The sequence below is a fragment of the Diprion similis genome, chromosome 6 (genome assembly GCF_021155765.1).
Source record: "Diprion similis isolate iyDipSimi1 chromosome 6, iyDipSimi1.1, whole genome shotgun sequence".
NCBI lineage: Eukaryota > Metazoa > Arthropoda > Insecta > Hymenoptera > Diprionidae > Diprion > Diprion similis.
In genome coordinates this window covers 16,473,135-16,497,154 of record NC_060110.1, presented here as the reverse complement: position 1 = coordinate 16,497,154, position 24,020 = coordinate 16,473,135, and the positions used below count along the sequence as shown (strand labels likewise).

The 24,020-nt window shown below is 40.2% G+C and overlaps 1 protein-coding gene across 1 annotated transcript in view; it reads right to left on the bottom strand.

Annotated features, from left to right (window-relative positions):
- Window positions 1–4,982: 4,982 nt before the first annotated feature.
- Window positions 4,983–24,020, bottom strand: part of LOC124407509 (uncharacterized protein CG3556) — a 42,323-nt gene continuing 23,285 nt past the window's right edge. The window contains exons 3-7 of the mRNA XM_046883721.1: window positions 10,022–10,250; window positions 6,965–7,212; window positions 6,416–6,802; window positions 5,218–5,607; window positions 4,983–5,130 (exon numbers count right to left, since the gene is read on the bottom strand). Of these exons, the coding sequence (XP_046739677.1) occupies window positions 5,069–5,130; window positions 5,218–5,607; window positions 6,416–6,802; window positions 6,965–7,212; window positions 10,022–10,250 (1,316 nt within the window). The 3' untranslated portion in view covers window positions 4,983–5,068. The remainder of the gene's footprint in view (window positions 5,131–5,217; window positions 5,608–6,415; window positions 6,803–6,964; window positions 7,213–10,021; window positions 10,251–24,020) is intronic.

Sequence of the window (24,020 nt, the reverse complement as noted above, 5' to 3'; positions counted from 1 at the left end):
CTCCGACCACTTTCGGATGGACGCGCGCGTGTGTGTGTGTATATATGTGAGGGATCATTTTTTTGCCAGACGTTACCTCAAAAACGAGTGACCTGATTTCAATGATTTTGGTCTCGATCGATGCGACTTTTCCAAATTTAGAACTGATTAGATTTTGGCTTTGATCGGTTCGGCACTTTTTGAATCATTTGAATAACAAATTTCCAGAAAATAAAATCAAAATCATATCTTGAGAATGGATCAACGGATTTGAATCTAATTTGGCACCATGATGTTTTTGGCGTCGCTGATCAGGAATCTGGGGTCAGATTTGCAAAATCCGAAATGGTGAATCTAATATGGTGGAATAAAATCTACAAATATTTGACTTCTAGTAGAAATAAGTAGGCGGAGGTTTTTTGGGTCACCGACAACGGATCCCAGGTCAGAATTCCCAAATTTATAACGGTGATCCGTTGTAGTGTTTCAAAATAAAAGAATTATGTTATCCAAGGGCTGTTGAATCGACAATCACGAATCTGAATTTGTAGTCTGAAATTCGAATAGGATATTAATATTTTTTTGTTCCGTGAACTCTTTTAATGATTCTAATAACAAAATTTCGGAAAAAGTTAAATAACTGTGACATTACAAATAGGTTGTTGTTGTTATTATTACTATCACAGCTCGAAAAGAGTTTGAAAACGGCAAGTCCAAAGGCTGGCTTAGGCTCGGCCCAAACCGGCTTGTTTTATTACAAAATTTCAACAAAATCCTGTTCGGAAGGTTAAAATCATTAAGATCATTATTAGTAAAATCCTATCTAGCGTGATCGTCGCGGTGAGATTGCGAAACGATAATTATGATACATTGACACGCAGAAACAAACTCATTATTGCGTATTTCTTGAATATATTCACGGTTATTGTTTGCTGGATAAATTAGTGTCTTTGCATAATCTAAAAAATTGTTACGTCAGGGTTTTATTCAGGAGCGTCAGCCAGAGGCCGCAAAAATAAAGTATGACCATTCGTTATTTATGTATATCTGAATTACAGAATTAATGGAGGTCACGCTAATTGTAAGTTACTGATCGCATGTTTGCAAATCGCAAGCGAAACTTGAGTATAAATGCTCTCAATAATGTGGGACATAGGTATATCAGTGTAGCGTGGCGTGGGGGAACGTGAGGCTACTAAGGAAAATTGTTATTAAAACTCACGACGTATATAATTTATTTTTTCATTAATTACGATCGAGCGTGAGCTACCAGACTGCCAGAAGCTGTAAACTACCAGAAAATTACCGAAAATCATTAAGCTAAATGATGTTCAGTTAAAGAAATTAAAAAACACACTTCCGGAAATGGGAGCCATTATGTGTCCCGTATGTCAAATAAGAGCCATTAATTTTAGTAGATCTGACAAAAGTCTAATCTTAGGTTTCAATCTGTATAATAAAGTTCTAATCTTATTTGCCTCACTGGGACTGATCGATGACTGATTAATCAGCAATCCTTAACCCAACCACGGCCGCGAGAAGTCAGATATATATCACCTTTCTCGGGGGTCTTCGAACCATGGAATATCACCTGTAACGACGAACCAAATTTTAACCACTCGATTCGCTTGCGAAGCTGGATTGCTGCAAAAAAGTACCTCACCTTCATTTCGTCGGGATTGCTAGTCGCGAATAATACGTTGTTGCCCATAAACATTCGACACGGCTTAGGAAATAACTTTGAAAATTTTAGCAGTGTGTCAATCGTGACTGAATCGTTAAAAATATTGGCATACAAAATATATTTTACCTTATTTTAACGACAACCAAAATTCACCACAAAATGGAATACTGCTCTAACTGCGGCGCAGACGGCTATTATGAAAAGTTTCGTTCTACAATTCGAAAGAATGATTTTACCAGAGAGTGCTGACGGATAAGGTGATCCGTAGGTACTATTTATGGAACCACGCTTTCCGTTTTCTTGATGCAGAAACGTCGTATTTTTCTTTATTATTACTATCGTTTCCTCATGGCATCAACTAGAGTTTATATGATAGCTAGGCTAATTTGAGAAAAATAACCAATTGTTTTCTAAAGTCAATCATTCTATGGTTGCAGTAAGGTAAAATAAGATATCTGTTCAAATGTAAGACCTGGATATTAATATTCAGAGGTTCCTGATCCCAATCTCCCATTTTTCATTTATTTAACAAGGGAAAAATTTTGTTTGCCACTTTTGAAGTTTTTAACTCGGCAACGGATGAGCGTACAGAAATACTCGAGACATATTTTTACAGAGAGTTGAACGCTGCTTGAAAAAAATTTTATACGCAATCATCTAACAAATCTACTCATTTACAACCTAATAACTCCATAGTAGACGACTATAAAAATTTATTTCCAGTGATAAAATTGCATTTAAAGTGGAATTAATATTTACGTCAACCAAATGATAATAAAAAGACTCCGATTTGTATAAAGTTGCTTTTTAATAATTAGTTTGAGCTTCCGTTGGCGAATTATGAAATTTAGAAGTAAGAAACAACATCGTTTTCGGCTACGTAAATCATGGAATATGAACTCCGTTTTATGTGATTTTCATTCCCAGTTTGATAAAGAATAGTGATCTTGGGGTTGGATTAACACTGGAATAATGCAAGAGAAAAAGTCGAGGAAAATCTGTATAGTCTGTGCTAGCAAGATGAAGACTCAATCGCACAATAAACGTCCCAGGAAAAGAGATATTCATTTTTGCTCATCGAAACTCACCAAAGAATCGAAACTGGTTGTTCTTCGATAATATTAGTGCATTTTTGCAGTATCTTTTCACGCTGTAAATTATGAAATTAATTTCAAATCGGTCTACAGAAAACAGTGCAGATTGGTTTCGGCAAAAAAAAAAAAAAAAAAAAATGGCAACTTTATGAGTTAAACGATAAAATATTGATACACATAATTAATGTTCCTCTGTCAAAGAGACGAGTATTGCCGTTCGCATTAACGTAACTGGAGCCAGTAATTTGACTGTCAGATGTTACGTAAGTGCAGACTTCATTTAGTTGTGAAATAATTTGGTTATTTACAACACTTGAAACTGATAATTGTAGAAGGGTGTATACTAGGGTGCTTCAGAAAAATATAGTTTACGATTTTTCACCATGGTACCCCTTGAAAGTTTGTTTAGGTTGAAAGAAAGTTTCTGTCCAAATATGAGCGTTCTACGTTATGTGGAAGATCGCTCTTAGTTAAAAAATGAAAGAAAGTGAAAAATCAAATGAGCGCCGATTTTCCACATAACGCGGAACGCTCATCTTTTGACAGGATCTTTATTTTGACTTAAACAAACTTTTTAGGGAGTGCCGCGGTGGAAAATCGTAAATTATTTTGTTCTGAAGGACCCTAGAGCATACGTATGAGAAGAGAAAATTTTTATATTGATTGTTTCCAAATGAATTGCGACTTGAATATTGATAAACGTCGGATGAATCTTTTTAGAGTTTCTTCAGGAACAAAACTAGAAAGTGGTTTTTAGCATGCGAGCCACTATAGTTAATGACAAATTTTTTTCTTCCGGGAGATTTGACCAACTGTTGGAAATATTTGATAAGAAACCTAAGAACGTATAAAAGACGTGCTTCAACAAATTGGTCTGAAAACGCAATACAAACTTCTGGATAACTTGATGCTTTTCTAGTTTGATTTTATACCAGTTTTACGAACTTGATAATTATATATGGCTTCCATAGAACTGATAAGTCCCGATTAAAATTCGTCGAAACACAAATATTTTCAACACTTCAATCACGAAATTCTACAATACTATATTTAAACTTAGATGATTATTTGAGATGTTTCTGAACCATTTTCAAACCGGAAATGAGTGTAAATGAGAGTCGGAACGAAAAATATCTCTGTGATATTAATTTTTTATCCTGCAGTTCCTCCGACGAATATCAACTTTAAGTTTATTATCTTTTGATTTATTACGTGATTAAAATCGATATTACAGAGTGTGAAGAGATTCTAGTGCTGCGTCACTTTTTCCTCTACCTGATTTGATCTTACCAATTTATTGTTATAGGGTACAAGGATAATGCGCGCGCAGGTTCTGCCATACGGATCGTAGGATATACAATATGTGTGGGATGCTATAACGATACATCTAATTGGTCGCATATACGTATTATGATTGTTAATGATTACAATGCATGTCTTCTGTTATTAAACTTACATGGTATCATATGCGGCATTCTTTTTCCCAGTGATTCATAAATAGAAAAATATTCGAAACAATCAAGGGTACAATTTTAGTTTTTTGCTTTCCTTACATTTTTCGACTAACACAAGTGAGGCAAACTTTCACGTCCGACATAGTTCTTTTTCTTCTCCTTTTTCATTTGCCGTGCGCCGTTTTCTCAGGGAACCAAAGTATGCGATAATCACGTCTTTATTGAATAAATTACAATCGATACTCAAAATTGTATATCTCATAAGAATCCCCCCAAAAAACACAATATACGATTCCGTAGGTGGGAAAATCCATCGCGATCAATTATATAAATTTATGTATATATACATATGTATCTATGCGTGTGTATGTACATATACGCACACACATATAAACACGCACCTATATATGCATGTATGCACGTAAATGTAAATGGTACCATTACTAATACTAATAATATGATATATCGATTGTTTCGTTAAATATTATTATAATAATAATAAGTACAATATGGTTGTGCATTGCAGTTTCATACATATAAAACTTGACGTTGCCGCGTGTCGATGATGCAGAGCATAAAACGTGCGGAACGTAACACGCGACAAAATAACTCCACAAAATTACGCATCCTTTTGAGATGGATCGTTGATTCGCCATCTCAACAATGATTAACTGTTCCTCTGATGAATAATATAACAAGTTGTTCAGTTTTTCAATCGTAACTAATTATCAGGATGCATCGAGGATCCCGTTATCGGATCGAGTTACTTATTTTTAATCCTGGATTCGGTTTGTCTCGTCCCTCCGTCGGAATCTGTCCGTTTCCCCTGAACTTTCCGATTCCGGATTCGTACTTCCTTACAGTTTTTTGTACCAGAAGAGATAATGGTCGCCCTCGCTGATCTGCAGGTCATCGACACCTGCGAAACGACGTTGAGGATAGCAACTTTGACGTGCTTATAAATATCGCGAAATTCGAGGCATTAGAAAATTACAAGTTCAAGTACCTCCTGGTGCGACCAGCTGATTTCCGGGCGGAGATCCAGCTTCCGGTGGCGTCGGCAGTCTGTACAGCAACCAATAATGATAGGACATTGGCTCCTCCTTGTATCCGGCCAAGGTATGGACGTAATGACCGTTCGGCCATTCGGAGGCCGCAAACTGGAAGTGGGGCGACATTTCAGCAGCGGTGATCATCACCTCGTAGAAGGTTTCGTTCCTCGGGGCTGTTATCGTCAGGTTGTACGTCTCGTTTACGTTGCTTCCAACCCAGAGGGTGTAGCTGATGTTGACCAGGATCGGGGCCTGGGTGCCAGCTGGTTCCGTTGGATTGGTCACGTTGGATCCGGTAGGGGAGAGGAGAATCACCTCGCTGTGATTGTCCGCCAATGCGATCTCTGAAATACGCCGTTTTCATAATCAACGTTAAAATACTCATATTTTTCCATGTCGGCTGCAGGGAGTCAGTTGTTACAATCGAATTTCAACTGTTACAAGAAAAGTGCTAATTGAGATCATTGCATGATTTGTTATGATGCATTAAGGAACTTTAGACACATTTTTTGTACCATATCTTGATTTGAACGATCGCGGATTAAAATCACCCATAAAGTTTACCAATAAAAGTATATGGTTTAGAATTTCTCGGTAATGACGTAACGTATATTTTCATAAAACCAACTGGACATTGTCACTATATCAACAAATGATAATTACAGGTTTGAATTAAACGTAACGAAGCATGTATATTTGTTTCACGCCGAAATTTTTTTCCCTCAGGAAATATTGAAAAATCAACGCTTGGAACGACCGTGACATCGGAAGAGCTCATTGTCAACCTTTCACGCTACGTGAGAGCATTTTATCAGTTGAAGAGATTTGAAATTTCAAAATTTCCGGTGTGCATTCAGCGAAAGCCGATGGTCTCTCAACCATAGGCGTTAATAGCGGACAACCGATGGTTCCTTAACTCTCAAGAGCAGCTATCGTTAGTAGAGCGTCAAGTTTGTACCTCTGAGAATTGCTTCCACACAGCAATTGACTAGCTTCATGGTACGTACGTGCCGCGTTAAATCGGTTATGATATGAGGAAAGCAGTTTTCGGAATGCGTGCAACGAACCCGTGAACCCGAACACTCGTGGTGTTTGTCGTTCCGAAAGGACTTCAGCCGCCATTGGCAACCTTTGATGCGACTGTAAACATACCGTTCGGATTGGTCAGACGAGGTGGAAGAGCATCGGTGACTCCTTGGCCACAATCGAGAGCCCGAACGTTGGCAAGACCCTTGGCCGAAAGTCCTAAAATTGCCTCGGCGGTCGTTTTAACGTCGTTATCAAAGCTGCCGTCGGAGTGTTGTCGAGTTGCTAGCCAAGAGACGGCCGCCGACCGATTCCAATTCTCAGCAGGTTCGTTTTCCGCTTCTTCAAGTGCCTGCATCACCAGAGCGGTCGTATGCAAGTTACCGAAGCTCCCGTCGTGTTGCTGCTGATGGGCGAGACCCAGCGATGGCTTTCTCACGAAGTGGTGGAGATTCCTGTGTCGATGGTCCTGGACTATGCAACGCAGCGCGAGGATCACCATTGCCACCGTGTCTGATGAGGGATTGAAGAGTATTAGTTAGGCTTGTAAGTATGTTGTATTATGCCTACAACTCGACGTTCTTCTTACGTTATATGGTCATGGGTCAAAACCACGTGAATTATGGGTCAAAGAGGAGAGACAGTCCTCGACTACAAGGATTCAAAGCTGCTTACCGATATTGTGATCCTGCGCAGCGTTAGCTATGTCGAGGAGTCTCCGGATCTGTCGCTTCCTTACGTGAGCTTGGGCGCTGCAAGCAGCCAGGGTAGAGAAAGCGAATTCGTAGTCGAGTTGGGGTTCATGGTGCTGCAGCGTGCCGATCAGATCGTGACCATGAAACTGCCTCGGGTCCATGCAGAGGGCGTTCAATGCCAGGGTGTACTGAGCCAGACGCATCGGAGCATAGGGTATCTCGTGGTGTCTGAAACGAGATAAGCTCTTGAATTATTCAAGTTCCGGTTCCGGTATTGATCGGGTTGTTCGTGTCTAGTTTTACCGGCGAACGTGTCGCTGCGAAAAATCGACAGGCAAGCGTTCACATTCAGGCAAGCGTTTACCAGATTTACACTCAATCCGTGTTCCATTGGTTTTGCCGTCGCGTCGATAGAGCGGATTTCTTGGGTAAACGGTTTTATGTACCTTGTATAAACTACGTCGAGTTCATTTTCTTGTTTTCTAGGCTTGATAAGATCCATTCACAAATTGTTGACAACTTCACTCACTGCTTATAGACAACAAATTTCTAGCTTTCAAATTTTCGCTACTCTATACCTACAATGTCTTTTGAGAATAATAAACATGTCAGACAGAATGATTCTTAAAATCGTATAATTTTACAATAAAATATCGACTAACTAAATCACATCATCTTTTCTCTTCAATACCTAGTAGATTCGAAAAGTAGTTTATCTCAGATCGGTTCATGTGCTACATTTGGGCACAGACTTGTTACGGAATCTATTTTTATGAAAATACAAATCCCCCCTCCCCTACCAGGTTAATATACCGATCATGAATCGCAATTGAACACTTGGAAAATGTTCGGAATAGTCAAATCGCTGTCCCCTCAAATTTCGAACTTCCGCGGAGCTCATCACTTTCTCCGTCACCCATGAAATTACGATTCTACTATTAAACCGTATTCGTACCTTCCATTCGTCCTCGTTGTAAACGAGACACTATTACAATGAAAAAAACTCACAAAACAACATTTTCTGAACAAATCGACTATAGTTCACAGCATATCTAAAGATGATTAAAAAAAATTTTGTAATAATCGTACAAATATAAGTGATTTCAACGTGTTTATTAATGGTTGTATTCTTTTTTGTGTAGGAAACACGGCAAATGAGACTCTGAAAGATCGAAACAGAATTGCCATTCGTGAAATAAAAATGGCCAGATAAACGTCGTGGAATTTGTTCAGAGGACTACAGCGATATCAAAATTCGTTGAAGAATTTCCATTTTCAGAGTTCCCTGACCGAATCCCAAATATTCCCATATGTGGAATACTCTCACCGCGAATACCCGGTGGGAAATCGAAAATTTAGAGACCCGCGGGTCCCCTGAGACTTTACCAAATTCTCTAAGAAATAGGAACGCGATGCTGTAAACTATACGAAAGGATGGACCACCTGTCCTGCATACTGTACACGTGAGCATTCCTTCCGCGATTCGATATCATAAGAATTATTTATCCTCATACCTAACGGCGTTCGTTGTGGATCGTGGAATGGATCGAGCGATACGAAAAGAGGATCGCGGGAGTTGATCGTATATCGGAGGCTATCATGTAGCCTATAGGATCTGGTATTTCTATCCTGAAAAACGGCCCGATACAGCGTTGGTTTCACGATAACTTACATTAAAAAATTAACTGACTAAATGCTTTCTCGATCAGGGTTGAAATTTCACAGTTTTTTTTTTTTTTTAGGAACTTATCAGAGCTGAACACTGTGCTTGGTAACAAAAATGCGCTACGATTAAATATGCAACGGTTTTTTGAAATTTTTTAAGTTGAAAAATAGAGAGTCTCTCTTGTGACTTCCATGCTCATCCCTCTGCTGATAAATGAGGTTGCAGGAAGTATACCAACTGATTTGAATATTAAACACTACCGCGATGAACACGTGTGTCCAGATATAAGACGTATGGAAATATTTTTTCCCTTCATTGAGATTCGAGCCATGCAGAATCCCGGGACTCTGTATTCTACAGTCAAAGCAGTGGTAAAGTCGGCGACGCCCCCTGGACTAGACGTATTGAAAACAATTTAACTTTGGCAGTAGCAATATGAACTTATATATATATCTATATTATACATATATACAATAGCATATAGGTATGACGAGTTTTGGTTCACGCGCCGCCGTCTACCTTCTGTTTGGCCCATGTATGGGCGCCAAGAAAGTTGCCGGTGAACTTCGATACTTCTCCTTTCACTTCGTCGACAAACGACCGTGCATGCAGGTATACGTGCATTATATATCTATATTCGCTTAGTTTTCGCGTTTCGCAAAACAAACTGACGGATAATGGCTTAAGGCACTCGTGATTTTCGCCGGTGAAAAATATCTGTAAAGTTGTATTGTATATATAAATCACCGAGGTAGAAGTATAGCATTTTGCTATATGTACCAACAGGAAAACAATAATTTTATTTATCGCAAAGTAAATTTTTGTTCTGCATTATAAATGGTAAGTAGAGTAGATATGTGTTATGTTCAGACAGTGTTATACACTGTTCATGAATTGAGAAAAAAATTGACAAGTTCCAGAAAAATTAGGAAAGGTATATATTTAGGCAAACTGTGAAAGAAAAATCACGATTAACGCCGCAGGATAAAATCCGAATAGATTTTATTACTTGTACGTCTGCATGGAAGATTTTTTTTTCCTTAAGGATTATGCATTTCGACAAGGGAAAATGCGAAAGGCTTTTCTTCGTCGCGTATAACCATCGATCTAATCTACCAAGATCAATATCATAATCGAGCCATTTTTACTTGGTGACGAAGTTCAAATTGCATTGAGACTTTGCGATTAATGTTAAAAGCGTTTTCATCTTTGATTCTCACCCTTTTCCAAGAGGCTCGGAGATCATCGTGGTACGTATTCAAAATTCCAAATTCAGGGTATAGCAATTTACGCAAGAACCAAGGGGCTCGGGGGCTCGATGAATGTAATTGAGGTAGTCACAGAGCGGTGATCAAATCGGTGAAGACTCACCGCCACAGTAGAAGGACGATTTCCAGTTCCATTTGCTTCCCGCTAAGCTGCAGCTCCAGCGATGGTTGTGGCGGGACCTCGTCCTCCTGGGACAAGTTGGCCAACCGAAGAGCAAGAAGGACTCGCTGCGTCTCGTTACCCCATCCAGCATCCTTATCTCGTTTACCCCAAAGCCACGCAACCGCCTTGTCGAGGACCGCCTCAGTCTCTGCAGAAACATCCGTCGCACCTAATGAATCGTAAAGTGTAATTATGATTGCTTGTCAGACAGATTGGGCACGAAGAATCCTTGCGGAAACGTTTCTTCCCGCCTTGAGAAGCCATAAACAAGGCTGAATTGTGGTTACATGCATGAAAATGTAGCTTACCAAGATGGCTGAGTTATAGAAATTTACTGTATAATCGTTAAATGCCGATTACATACATCATTATGTAAATGAGATAAAGCAGCATCGAATCGCAATTTTCAAATCATATTTCCGTATGTGGCACGTGTGGTTTGTCTAATGAGTTCGGGAAGATTGCGTTCCCCTCATCCCCTAAAAGCTAGCTCCAACTTTTCCGGGGGAAACTAGATTACGATCTTAACTAGGCGGGTGGCTGACGCCTGTTATCAAAGTTGAACGACGCAGCGATAGTCGCTTGCGTCTCGCAGTCTAGTTATAGATAGCTACTTATTCTATGACAAGTTACAGACTGCCATGAAATTCCGCTCCATGAACTGCTCTTAAAGTCATTCGGCTTTATCGAGTCTTGAGATGATCCAGTTCGATCAATTCTGTTTGAAAATTCGCTTCAAGATCGATCTGACAATCACACGCGTGTCGGGATGATTGCGAGGACGGATTGAAGGGGCAAAAGATTCACCTGGAATCGAAATAGGGGAGGAATTTCGCTCTGTTTTTTTCATTACTTATCCATCCCACTCACCTCCGGGAGTCCCTGAATTCCGCAGGATTGCCGACTCGGCTGGCATTTCAATGAAAGCCCGATCAAATGAACGCTTTTCTATTCTTCGCTGTCCGCGCGCCGACAACCCGTAGAGAATCCGACTTTCCAAATTCTGCCGAAAACCTTTTTTGCCTTCGGACAACCGATACGCGAGTCAATTTACTAAATTAAACATTCCTAGACGGTATTGTGCTCTGTTCCCGATGGAAGAAAAACCGGTACTGGTTCTAGAGCCTGCATAATTTGCAGACGGTATTTCGCTTTTTTTTTCATACTTACCGTTACTTCACTTTGCTAATTATTGCTGCTGTTCCAAAGCGTCTGATCATAACAGAATAAAAATCAACTTTTCAATTACTGTCGTGGCTGGACAGGAGAATTTCGTCCAACAGAGGATTAGAGGTGAGTAATTACGAGTATGACTGAGTTACAATTATTACTGCTCCAATTATGTCTGGAGAACATCGCGAGAATCAGTCAATTCGGAATGCGAAGACCCTGTGAGTAGAGAAAGGATTTACAGCGTTGCACCGAGACGCTCCGACGTTTAATAACAGTTCGTTGACTCTCTGCGGGGGAGTGTGAAAAATTAATTACTTGTATTTCGGGGCTGAAACAACTTTCCCGAACTCGTTATTTTCATTAACTCGTATAACGCACACGATGGAGAAACGCTGTTGAGCAGACCTAACGACCTCTGCCTGCACAGAGTTGACTGGGGTGAAAAAGAATTTCAAAGCTGTGCGGACTGAGCAAGGAAACGTTGCAAATTGGCGAGTTTTCAAACCCTAGGGACGAAGAGTGATCACGAAGTTTTAGCTTACAATTGTACTAAACCTGAGGAAAGCGTCAACTTATATTGAGACACACCCGTTGCAGGTTAGACGTAACATTCAAAGTTTTGCAAGGATTGCCGAAACTTGAACACATTCGATCGATGTCGTGTACATGTCTTGAATAATTTCGCAAGACCTTTGAACTTTGATTCGTTCACTGATTTCAGGCAGTAAATACACGTTTGAATAGAAACGAGTCTGAATAGATCAATTTTTCTTTTCATACGTCAATCGGGGACGTTTTGAATCATCTCTCTCCGGTCACCGCTTGAAGCTTGAAAAATTCCACTTACCCGGAAGCTCGATTCTCTCTATTATCTACGCAGAGAGGAAATAAATATGTACGAGCTTTCGCAGAAACGGTTGAATATGCGAGTCATGGCTTCGAGAAGTAGCTCAGCGTCCAGCGAGGCGAGAATAATGAACTGAAACTTTTTCTAATTTCAACAAAATCTTGATGCTTACCGTCATCCAACTTTAGCCGTGATGCAATTTCCATGGGAATCTCGCAGTCAAGTTTTCTCGTGAAATATATATGGTGTATAAGATATCAGGGTTATTCATGTCTGCATAAATATTCATATAATCACCGCTCGCGGGGATTGCGTGTGGAATAAAAAAAAGGTTTATAAAACTACACCCCAATAACGTGGTCACGGCTTCAAAAGTTACAAATTACGAAACTATAATTTAAACGTAGCTCAGCCGTGTTGTTCGGGTGTGTTTTCACGCGGAGAGCAAACATTGAAACGCCGTTGTATACAACCGGAACAAATAAAGCAATCAGTGCGATATTCATGCGGAATAATTATTGTTTTTCGATTCAATGGCCGACCTGCGACTAGGTTATACGACATACTATTCGCATACGTATATACATATATACATATATTATATATATATATATATATATATATGCATGTACCATAACGAAATTGCTATCGAATTCACAAAATAAAAATAATGAAAAAGAATAGAGAAGAAAGAAGATATTTTGAACAAATCAAAACGAGTATTTGAATCGTTATATTCAATTATAAATGCGATCAAATTCCTGCGTTGAATTTCAACCTGCCGAGCTGGCGGGAACTGATTGGAAAAGGTATTGAATTTATTATTCGTTATTCTGCTATAACCACTTTTAATCAAGTTTTTTTTTATACTCTCAGTTGCCCAGCGGTCAGACGGGCAATTTTCACCGTCCTGAATCACCTGATCTTTATTTTGGCTTCGTTAAAATTTGAATTGATAATATCACGACGAATATTTGATGGGTGATTAAAAAATCTCGTCTGTCATTCGAGCAAGCGTAAATAAAATGAGGTTCAATTTTCCCGCTGGAAATATAAACGATAAGGCGAGATCGAACGAGGCGTGCGAAATTAGCAGTCATTAATTCGCCGGAGTTTGAATGCCACCATATAACAACCGTTTCAGAAGGTGCGAAAAGGGCGCAGTAATTAGGCGCGCAGGTGTAAGTAGTTTGGACGTTTAACGAGAAGTCAAAAGCCGTTGGGGTATTCACTCTTAACGAGTAATTATTATTTACAGCCCCAGCAGGCGTCTCGCAAATTCGCAGCCCTCCGTCGCTTCGGCGTTCTCAAAAGCTGCAGATACCGAGTGACTGAAATCCGCTTCGCGAAATCGTATTACTCCGTTCCACCGACTCTATTTGGCACGATATCCGGTTAAATGATTAATTTACTTTAATGACCATCGTCGTTAATGCTGGCAAACTTCTGCCCGAAAAACTGCCGCGTGAAATTCGCGAAAGGAAGTTTGTAAGCAGTGACAGTGCGTAGTCAACACTTAATTCATCCTCGTTAGGCGCTGCTCGGAGATGAATTATTACTGGTAAATGGTAATTTTGGAAACTGTTCAGCTTAGGTATCAGAGCCCATGATTCTGGTAATTCGTGATCCACTCGTGGAAGACATGAATCGTTATTAAGAGCTGGGAACAGGATCAAATCTATTATACTCGCTATATTCACTCTTCTTGTCCTGAATAAATTTGCACCTTGCTGAGGCTGGTTGCCAAATCCGGTCCGCGGTTTCCACGCTGCTGTTTGAATAAGCTATATACTTATGATCGTAATTTCATTAGCTTCATACTCTGCGCCCTCATTTTTGGTTGTCAACTTTCAAGAAAGGAAATTGCTTCACATGACTCAGATAAGAAAAAACGCAGTAATTACAGCTGTAATTGTATAGAATTATTTTAGTCGACTTACGTATTCGAGGCTGAAAGCCTCATCGTGAGCAAGTCGACGATCCGAATTCTCCCATCTTACTTGCGTTTTCACCCGGTATTCGAACGCTTCTTGGATATATTGCAGGGTAAACTACACGGCGACCTTCGTAATTCTCCGGAACGAGGGTAAGCGGTATCAGTCTCTTCGGAGCTTGGATATTGCCGCGTAAACAAAGTTCCTGATGGATAAAAGTCCCCGTCGAAATAGCCCAAGTTTCGAAACTCGACTCGCGTCCGAGAGCTTGGACATCAGAAAAATGCAGTAGAACTTCGTTCCAGCAAAAACCCGGGATTTTCTTGACGATGAAAACCGACGGGCCGAGACAAGAGTCGAGAGGATCGTCCACCGATTTGACGAAACGTCGCGGATTGCCACGAAGCGCCGAGAGTGTCGGCGCTAACTGTTAACCGGATTTCGATAATTTCCGCCGTAGTCTTATCTATTTCGCGAGCTCTCGCCTTCCGGTAGCCTGCAGTCTGCGGCTTCATTGTTCGCCGGGAGCTGAGAAGTGGAAAGTGGAAAAGCGGGAAGTGGAAGCCATCATCCGTCGCTGCTCCAATTCGCCGAGAGCCCATTCGCAGTGTGGACTTTGCTCTCCGCAGCTTCCGGTTCCCGCATGAAAGCATCGGAAGCATCTCCAGGATCCCCGCCACGTGTCGGCCTGTCGTTACTCGCCTTTTTCTCACTTCCGCCCCATCTATTTCCGCCCGAAGTTCATCTCTTTCCCCAGACTCTCCTTTCCGCAATCCACCATCTTCGATTCCTCGCCTCGCCTCCCATCGAGAGCTCGTAATCTCTTAGTCTCTGGTCTTGAGATGCGGTGATCGGAATGATCGGAGATAGACTCAACCAACCAATCCGGCTAATATTTCGCTGCGCTGAACAACTCGAACTATTTTGTGCCGCGCGATTCGATGGATGGATAAGTAATACGTCAAGAATCGTCTGCAAGCTCTTGTCGAGGATAAATTCGGGGATTCGAGAGTTTCTCAATACCCGCCACGTTTTCCGAAGTCCCCGTAGATTCGAGGGTGTTTTGCTATCGGTTGTTTCGCCATAAATAACGCCTTTTATACTGCAAGTCAGTCTGCAGATCCTTCCACGCGATACAATTGATTGCCCTATATTTTTTATAAGCACCTCTTATATTATCTAATCCCCTGCACTTGGCCAGCGGAAGCCGTACGTAGCTGCGAGTATATAAAATCTATTCAGGAAACTCGACAAGGAGACAAGCGCTTTGTCCTCATTTTCATTATAAAGTGCGTCTTTTTCTTCTTCTTCTTCTTCTTCTTGTTCGTATATCAAAGGTGGAGCGGATGCTTATTACACACACGACGGAAAGTAATAAGCTGAAATTGAATTCCAGGCGAGACATTATCCGGCAAAACATTCGCCAATTAGTAGTCTCGTTCGATGAGACGTAAAAAACGCGACGAGTTTTCTCCTCACGTGACCAGCTCGGTTGGTCCATGTTTTGAAAAATCTCTCCTCCGACTTTGATGAATTTTTCAACTCCGTTCTGACGTCCATAGCAATAACGCGGGCCGCCTTTTAGTTTTGGCGGCTTAATGGCACGCCATCGGAAGAGAATAAGTGTTATCAGTCTTTTTCCAGGGTTGATATTACCGCGTAAAGTGCAACCGGCTCAATCTCCCGGGCCTCGCCTACTTCATAAACGCGACGACTATCGTTTCTGCGCGGTTTCCCCTTTTTCATCCTTCCCTTCGGGTACTTTGGAAGGAAATGGCTTTTATAGGGGTTACCGGAGCGTCCGGAGGCACAGCCTACATACGAAGCGATAGCCGGGATACAGATGTTCATGTTGAAAGCTGCCAAGTCTCCCTATTTTTGCACAAGTTGACTTGACATTAAAAAAAAATTCTTGCAACAACTCCAGCGCCTGCAATTCGCGTTATAGGATCAAATTTTATCGGACGTTAATTGGCAAGCGGAGAAGATCATAGAATTTCCTGTAAAAATTTCAACACTATTATCGTCAACCGAGTGACTTTTCTCCGTCAAGTTTTGACGGTAAAATACACTTCTGAACGAAAAAATTGTATCTACAGGGTCAATTACCGCCCGTAATCTGCCTTAAGGATCTCAATCTGAACAAACTGCTTTTTCTCTTAACCTCTGGCCAACTTACCAGAGTATAAAAAAAAGTACAACGGCAGGACTTTACGTGGAACAAGAACGCAGGTACTAAATTGCCTTTCCGCCCGCGGAAATTAATCGCGGCAGTTCGTTTGGTGAACTGGTCGGTTATTTTGAGACACACTAGCTTTGCTCTCTTCATCTGTCACTCGGTATACAATATGTACAATTGGAGAAGGATAAACAGATGATTGAATTTACCATAGAATTAAAACCTTGAGTATTTGGCGTGGTTCATCGTAATAAGTTATTGATTTCCTTGCTTTTTAAGTCGTTGAAGTAAAATATTAATTCTCGGGTACGAATTTAATCGTACGATTTATTTTTTTCAACCTCTTTGATTCGATAATAAGTGTTCATTCATCGAAAAAATCCCCTTATAGTGAGTAAATCGAGGATTACCGTTGGGTTTTGAAAAAGTGGATTCCTTGATCCTGAATTAAATCTGATCCACCAGTCTTTGCAGAAAATTCTGGGTAATCATCGAGGCAATTCTCGGTTGAAAGGCGACGTCGATCAGCGTCAATGTTCAGAGTTTCCACGCGCCACGGGTGTACAATAAAGTCAACCCCCATCACGAGTAAAATTTTCCCTCGAGGTAAAAGTATATATAATATGAAGTTAATCGGCTAGAAAGTAAGCAGGGTGGCAGATGGCGGGCGAGCTTGTCTAACGGAGTATAAAAACCGAAGTACATACGTTTCGAGGGGAGATTTAAAATTCAAATTCGAATAAGCTAGTGCCATGCACGGACTATCGTAACGGCCGTCGCATCGAGCCCTCCATACGTGAAAAAGCCAACAAAATAAGCCAACTTTGAACCCTGACTTGCGTGCCTGGGTTGTAATTCACAACAGCCCGCAATTCCTTGTTTATATATTTTCCAGCTCGCTCTCGGAGCTTTTGCCTGACGTTTTTCACGACTCTCTACAAGATCGCAAGCGCAGCGTTTACTTTATCTCTGCATGTGCTTACACACCAAGCGAGCGTCGGGTTAATAGGAAGTAGAACCCCGGCCATATTAGCTTCGTGTCGAACTAAAGGACGAGCTGAATCAGGCTCAGGATTTTTATGTCTTTGTCTAGTCATGCCCGTTATTTCCGATTTTTTTGTTTCTTTATATCTGTATGTTATCGAACTCGTAACTCGAGAAAGATCCTGTTTTTCTGCAATCTTTAACGCGAAAGATATCTAATGTGACGTTCTTCTGATTTTCAATCTCTTGCGGTTATACTTATAATGATAAATGAGATCCACGGTCTGATTCATCAGAAAAAGAAAAAAAGAAAAGTTCAAAGAATCGTTAGAAACGTTATTCGAGCCAGTTATGATGAACACGATGGAAACAGCATCCCTATTATGCAATTGATTCAGAATTTCTGTCTCACTTGTCTTTAACTATCTTTGATAACAACCATCAGCAGATAAGCCTGAAAAGTCATAATTTTGGACTGAAATTAAACTTGTCCCAAATTTATTAAGTTTCAATTATATATAGTATATATGTATTCATTGTATATGAATTCCCATAATTTTGTCAACCACCATATCACGATTCGCGTGAGAATTGAAGGGAGAAAACGAACCTTCAAGCCGTGAGTACGTCTTCGTATGTTTCGGCATGAGGTAAAAATTGAAAATAATAATGTAAAAATAAGAAAAATGTAAAAACCACCCGACAATAGATCATGGCACATCCCTGCAGGGGGCAGGTTAGCCGGAGGTAGTTTGTTCGGCGCAAACAGCAATTCCCACTTTGGCATGGGGCCAGTCAGACCAGCGAGTGCAAGAAACGGCGAAAGCTATACCTACGGAGTATCTACATAGCTCGAAACAACTCCATATATATACATATATATACGTATCTATATAAATAGTCTGCAAGCTATCCTCAGCTTTCTCTTTCTCTTTTTCTCGTCCGTTGTTTTTTCGCATATATTTTTTCCCCATTTCTCTTCCGAACAACAGCAGCAGGGAGGCGGGGTGAGTAGATCTTCCATCGTCTGATGGTAATGAATGTTTTTTTTAATATGGCTGCACAGACGGCTTGGATTGTTTTGGGTCGAGGGGGTGGAATCGATCGATGCACCTGCAGCAGGTCTGGGATTTTCAGTTTGTGGCCGCGTCTGGTCTGCTGGTGTGGTGGATATGCAACCGGCGTCAAGTGTGGGACGAGCCCCTTTTTTCCCCGGCGGGGGAAATCTGGATATAATGAAAGTGCAGAGAAGCGTATCTACTTGTTATATCGTCGTTTCCCTCAGCAGTGGGGAAATCAGCTGATATACATACGATACCTTGTATATTATACCTGGGAAATTGAACAGCTCTGCCTAAGATAAAGCATTATTTTATATTCATGTGTGTGTGCAACGTTGTATCCATTTTTATAAATCCTTTTTACTCTATAATTTCTATCGTACAGTCTTTATTCTTCGCTTCGTAAAGTTTCCAACAAATTTTCACCCTGCTCGTGCACCCGCTGGCACGTTACTTTTTTTAAGCATTAAATACTTCGCGACGCGTATATAACAAAGAGAAACTTTTCCGCGGGCTATAGTATAACTACATTTGTTCCTTTATAAAACTTTGTTCGGCAGTCAGTTTTAATACACTCACGGCTGCAGGGTAAGTTCAGATTCGCTTTTCTTCCGACTCACAATTAGCTCGTTGATGATAAGATTGCCGGAACTTTTAAACGCCTGGTTTAACCTGGCGCAAACACAGTAAACACCAAATCACTAACGAGATTCTAAATCATCAAATTAAAAACGAATAAAAAACCAACTTTTGGAATCTGATATTTTGATGCTTCTCTTTTTCGTCGAGAACTTGTTGCTGAAATTACTGATCCGTCGAAATTGTAGCACACAATTTTTGTAGCATAAAAAAAGTAATAATCAATGTGTGATAAACCAGCTATTTTTAAACATATTTCTTATTCCTTATTAATTTCTTAATAACTTTTGATAATTTCTTTATTAAAATATTTTTTAAATATAATTGATCCTGAAAAATGATTTATTTCACCTATAAACTTAAGCTGGAAATTGTAGAAACACTCGGCCTTCCTTGTTACATATATAATTACGAGTCAAGGAATAGACGTTTTGGGATTTGAGTGCCCAATCAAGAAGACGGATGAAACGGTTATTCGAACCCAAACGAGAGAATCGCTCGGTCGGTCGAATCTCGTTGGCAGTGATTCGTAAGTAGTGGCAATAGACGTTCGGTCAGACGCATCGTTAGGGACGTGCGTAAGCAGCTCGTGATCATTTCGAGTGAAGGGGGTCGAATTCCCATGCGGTTTTTCAGGGTCAGTCTTTTTTTTACAAACATTTCTCTCAATCCCATAAAACAATCAAGGTGAATCCGGTATATTTTTAGAAGACAAGTATTATAATATCGCACCGTAAGTATAAAAATAAAATCAGTGAACTCGAAAGGCGGACGGAATACTGCGATCTAATTGTATTACGATTTTTAGAAATTGTTTCAGAGTAAAGCACGATTTTTTTTCAATCAAGCTCTACAAGTTGTTTATTCGGTTGCCATTTATTCAACGTCGAGAGAATCACGGAATTGAGCTTTACCCGAGAGAGAAAGAGAGATAAAGTTTATTTCATAATGATAAATATTTGTTCGCCGACAGGATATCAAGTTATACCTAATCCACTCCGAGATTCAAACTCGCTAATTATGCAAATCGAAATGAATACGGCGGTTAAAGGGGGAGTTCATAATCGGGGAATTTCATTGATACTATATACAACCCCACCATTTTGAATCTATATTGATTTTACCCGCATTGGAATACCTGTGCTTTTCACATTATCATAAAGGGTTGGTGACAGTTAAAGACTGGAGACGATTAAACGCAATTTTATAAAATATACAACGGATTCGTGATAGAACGCAATATTAAATCAGACAAGGCTTAGCCCGGCAAATCTATAATACCGGCTGATTGTTCAGTCTCTGTGAAACGTGAAGGAGAACAGATGAAAATTTTCGCCTGATCAGAATAAATCCTTTTAGATTGATGTTTGCCGAGCGTGTTAAGACGAGCGTTATTGTTCGATACGCAGAAACGAAGAAGGGGAGAATCGAAGATTATAATTTTCATCGAATGGAAAATAAAACAAGAAAGAATTACAGACGTGCAGTGTTATTTTTTCAGCGAGGCCTGTCTCGATCCAATATAGGTAAAAGTTATCGATTTAACACCGTTGGTTCGCTCCACGGTTCGTGTTTTTCTTCAAAAATCTAAACGTCTTCGTGATTAATGAATTATTTCGACGGTGCGTGAATTCGCTAATAAACGATCGGACGAACTCGGCAGCGGAGGAAGAGGAATTACTTGAGAATGGCTAAACGACGGTGGGTTTCGAGCGAAAAGAGGTTGATAAAATAAATTAGATCACTTTTTCCCCGCGTTTGTAAGAACCTCGATAAATAATTAAGCCTTAAAAGTTTCCTACAGATAATTAAAAATAAGAGCAATGAGTTTAAGGAGGAAGAAGAAAAATTGAACTAAAAGAAAAAACGAAAGCAGATTAATACTCCGGCGCCTTCGCTGCTGTCCTCGTCTAACCCTTGCGACAGCTACAATTTTCATCTATTCATTTTCCACGTCGTGAGACAAAAATTTACGCCTCTCGGCAGGCAGTTCATTGATCGGGAAAAGCCTTTCGAGACTGCGGAGGGTCTTTTGTTTCTATTGTAAGTCGTAATGTAATTATCAGCATTAAACCTGATGAGACACGAAACTGGAGGAAACGAACCGTCTCCTCGTCGTGAAAGAAAAATAATTTCTATCAGTTTATCGCAGGGACGTGAGTCTCGATTTTTTGCCACATTTTATCATCCGCCCGAAAGCTGCTCCCGTGAATTAGCGACCTGCAGGCCGAAATGACAGTCTTTCACTAATTAAGCTAATTTAGAGATAATCTGGCGCACGGCACCGACCGACTCACTGTGTAACTTTTGCTCCGAGCTGAAACCCAGCCGAGACTCACGTTACCTCTAATTGCTTTCAGCTATTTGTCAGTTTAGGGATCCCGCAGACCTAATTACCGCTCACTTAATTAATTGATACCGCGTCAAGTACATCCAACTATCAACTCGACATGTGGATCCTCTAAACGTGAGTAATTACACATTTTCATTTATATTTTTTATTGACTTCGCCTACGAGCAACGAATAATAAAGAATATAGATACGACTTGGAGAATTATTGGCTTTTTCCAATTATTTTATGCGCATGTATCGGTGTTTATATACTTCGTATACTTACATGCAAGTATATCAGTATACGCGTGTAGCGATGCATTTATTCCCGCTGTTTCGTACCTGCATCAGAGGTCAAATAAAAAAGCGACTGACAAGTTTTGCGAGAGAGTTTTTTGACATTAAATTATCTCCCCAAGGATCTTACCAGACTAGATCAGCTGTCATCTTAAACGGCAGATCTACTATGAAACCCTAATTCCAAATGTTAGAATCTCACGCGTAAGTTAATGCTGATTAACGCCCACAAGGAAAAAAAAATCACTGCTAAAGTTTAGCGGTGATTCGAGTTTCATTGATTTAAACTCCGCCTTCAGATGTAATTTATCCGATTTTTCATCACTGCCAATTGACAGAACACCTCTTGGCGTTTGGGAGGGGGTGGAAAAAGGCGGTGGAAAAAAAAATGACGATGTGAATTTTAAATTCCAATTTATTCGTCTTGTAGAAGTGAAATACTGACGAATGGATGGATCTCGCTGACACGTGCCGTCGAAGCAAGAAAACAGCCGACGTTGTAACACGACGGATATAAGGGTGACAGCTGAATAAACGAATTCGAAAAGCTCGAGGAGTTTTATTCGGCGTTTATAATCCGTAGCTAGAATCGAGACTTGGTGAATTTAAAAATTCGGCAATCGGTAAATCCAGGATGAGAAAATTTATTGTAAGCCGTTTCCGAAAGCGGAATAAAATCATGTTCCAATTGAAAATTCACATCTTTTCAATAGAGGTATATACAAGTGAAATTTTCAAAGCTCACGAGAGATTTTCGCTTGAAATATGTTCACTCTGCAGAAGTATAAGTCAATATTTTTCATCACATGGTGTATGAGGTCGGGTTCCTCTCATACCTATCCTACATTCGAGATAAAACCGGAGAAGACAGAGAAACAAGAATGATAAAAGAAATTTTGTTTCAAGACGGAACGTCGATTTATTCGAAGCTTTCACATCTAAAGTGCAATTCTTTCCTCGAAACTGGAAGTAGGTACGGAGGTGGAAAATCGAACGTCTGCGTGAGCTCGAGTACCTACAACGAAACGGCGCGGCGCGGTTTCGACTCCAGACATCTCAGCAGCCATCCAATTTCGGTACATTCCACCGCATGTCCTGTTTGTCTTCAGGGATGAGTTTACGCAATTTCAACAGCCCGACGATAGCTCTCGTGACATCTGCGCCTTAGAGTCACGCCGGATCTTCCTCACTCACGGAAATAAAATCCCCCGAGCGTAACAGCGACTTTAAGGATCGAGCGCAAAATATTTCTCTGGAGATCTGGACCATCGGTTTATCCCATACCCGCTATTGCTCTTTCTGCCTGTTCGAAGTTACATATAAGAAAAATTTTGTCGCGTTTACCGAATATGCCGAAAAAAATATTGCTTTGATTATAAATGCGGTTTTACTCAGTAAGCCAAATTATTGTTTTGATAGATTATTTTAAAATCGATTTTATTACATTTTTCTTGTAACGTTTCGTATTGGCAAATAATCCTTTCTTTGCATGCGAATTCACTAAAAATTCTGCTCTGATATCGTATGAAAAACAAATCATCGAGATTCTTGCACAGATATTTAAGAGTCGGTCGAATAACTAATGCAGAATAAATAAGGCATTTTCTTTTTCTGTTTTAACACCTGTTCTTGACATTGGAAGAGACGATGGTAGAGAAAGGTGCTAAAGTAAAGAATTTTGCTGTTTTCATTCGTTCCCTACTTTTCCGTATTAAGTATCATCCTGACACAGGTCGAAAGCCCTGCACACCCGTAAAAGTCCCGAAAGCCTAACAAATAGAGACGATACATTACAGCCGAAGGAAAAAAGAGAAGAATGAAATGCTGCGTGTTCACACTAATGATAAATTGCGGTATACGAATCCGTCTGTGGAGTCAACATGAGGCAGAGTAAATTGTAATTGAACGGCTGAATTGTGCGGCCCGATGTTTATCTGTCCGGTGTGGTAAAATATATGAGGTGTTCCGTGAGAAATTATCGACTACATTGTTTATACGAGGTATCATTCTAATACAACCTTTTCATTGAATTGGGTACCATTTTATTTTGTTTTTTTTTCTTTTGGTTTTTTTTCTCTCAAAACCGAGGCTTGGACGAAATTTTGAAACCGAAAGTTTTTCCCTGCTTAAAATTTCTGCACCCTCTTTCCTAAACTTGCAAGCAGTTGCCTCGGAAACAATTCTAAAACTCAAATCAAGTTCTACTTGAACTTTGCTCGCCTCCGGGGGTTCTGCAGGCTGTTTCTCCCCGCGAACTTCTCACAAGAGTCGTGAAATATACTGTACACACTACATACGTGTATATAACATGTATATTGCAGACTGTATTCACGTGTGCTGCTATTATTCACGGGGTCAAAAGTCGAACGCCTACGGCGAAAGCTGCACTGTGTCTCACGGAAACTGATTAATCACCAGAGGATGCAAATATTGACATTTCTTTGGTGCTTTATAAGCCCTCAAATCGATGCTTGATGTGCGCTGTTCAAATAT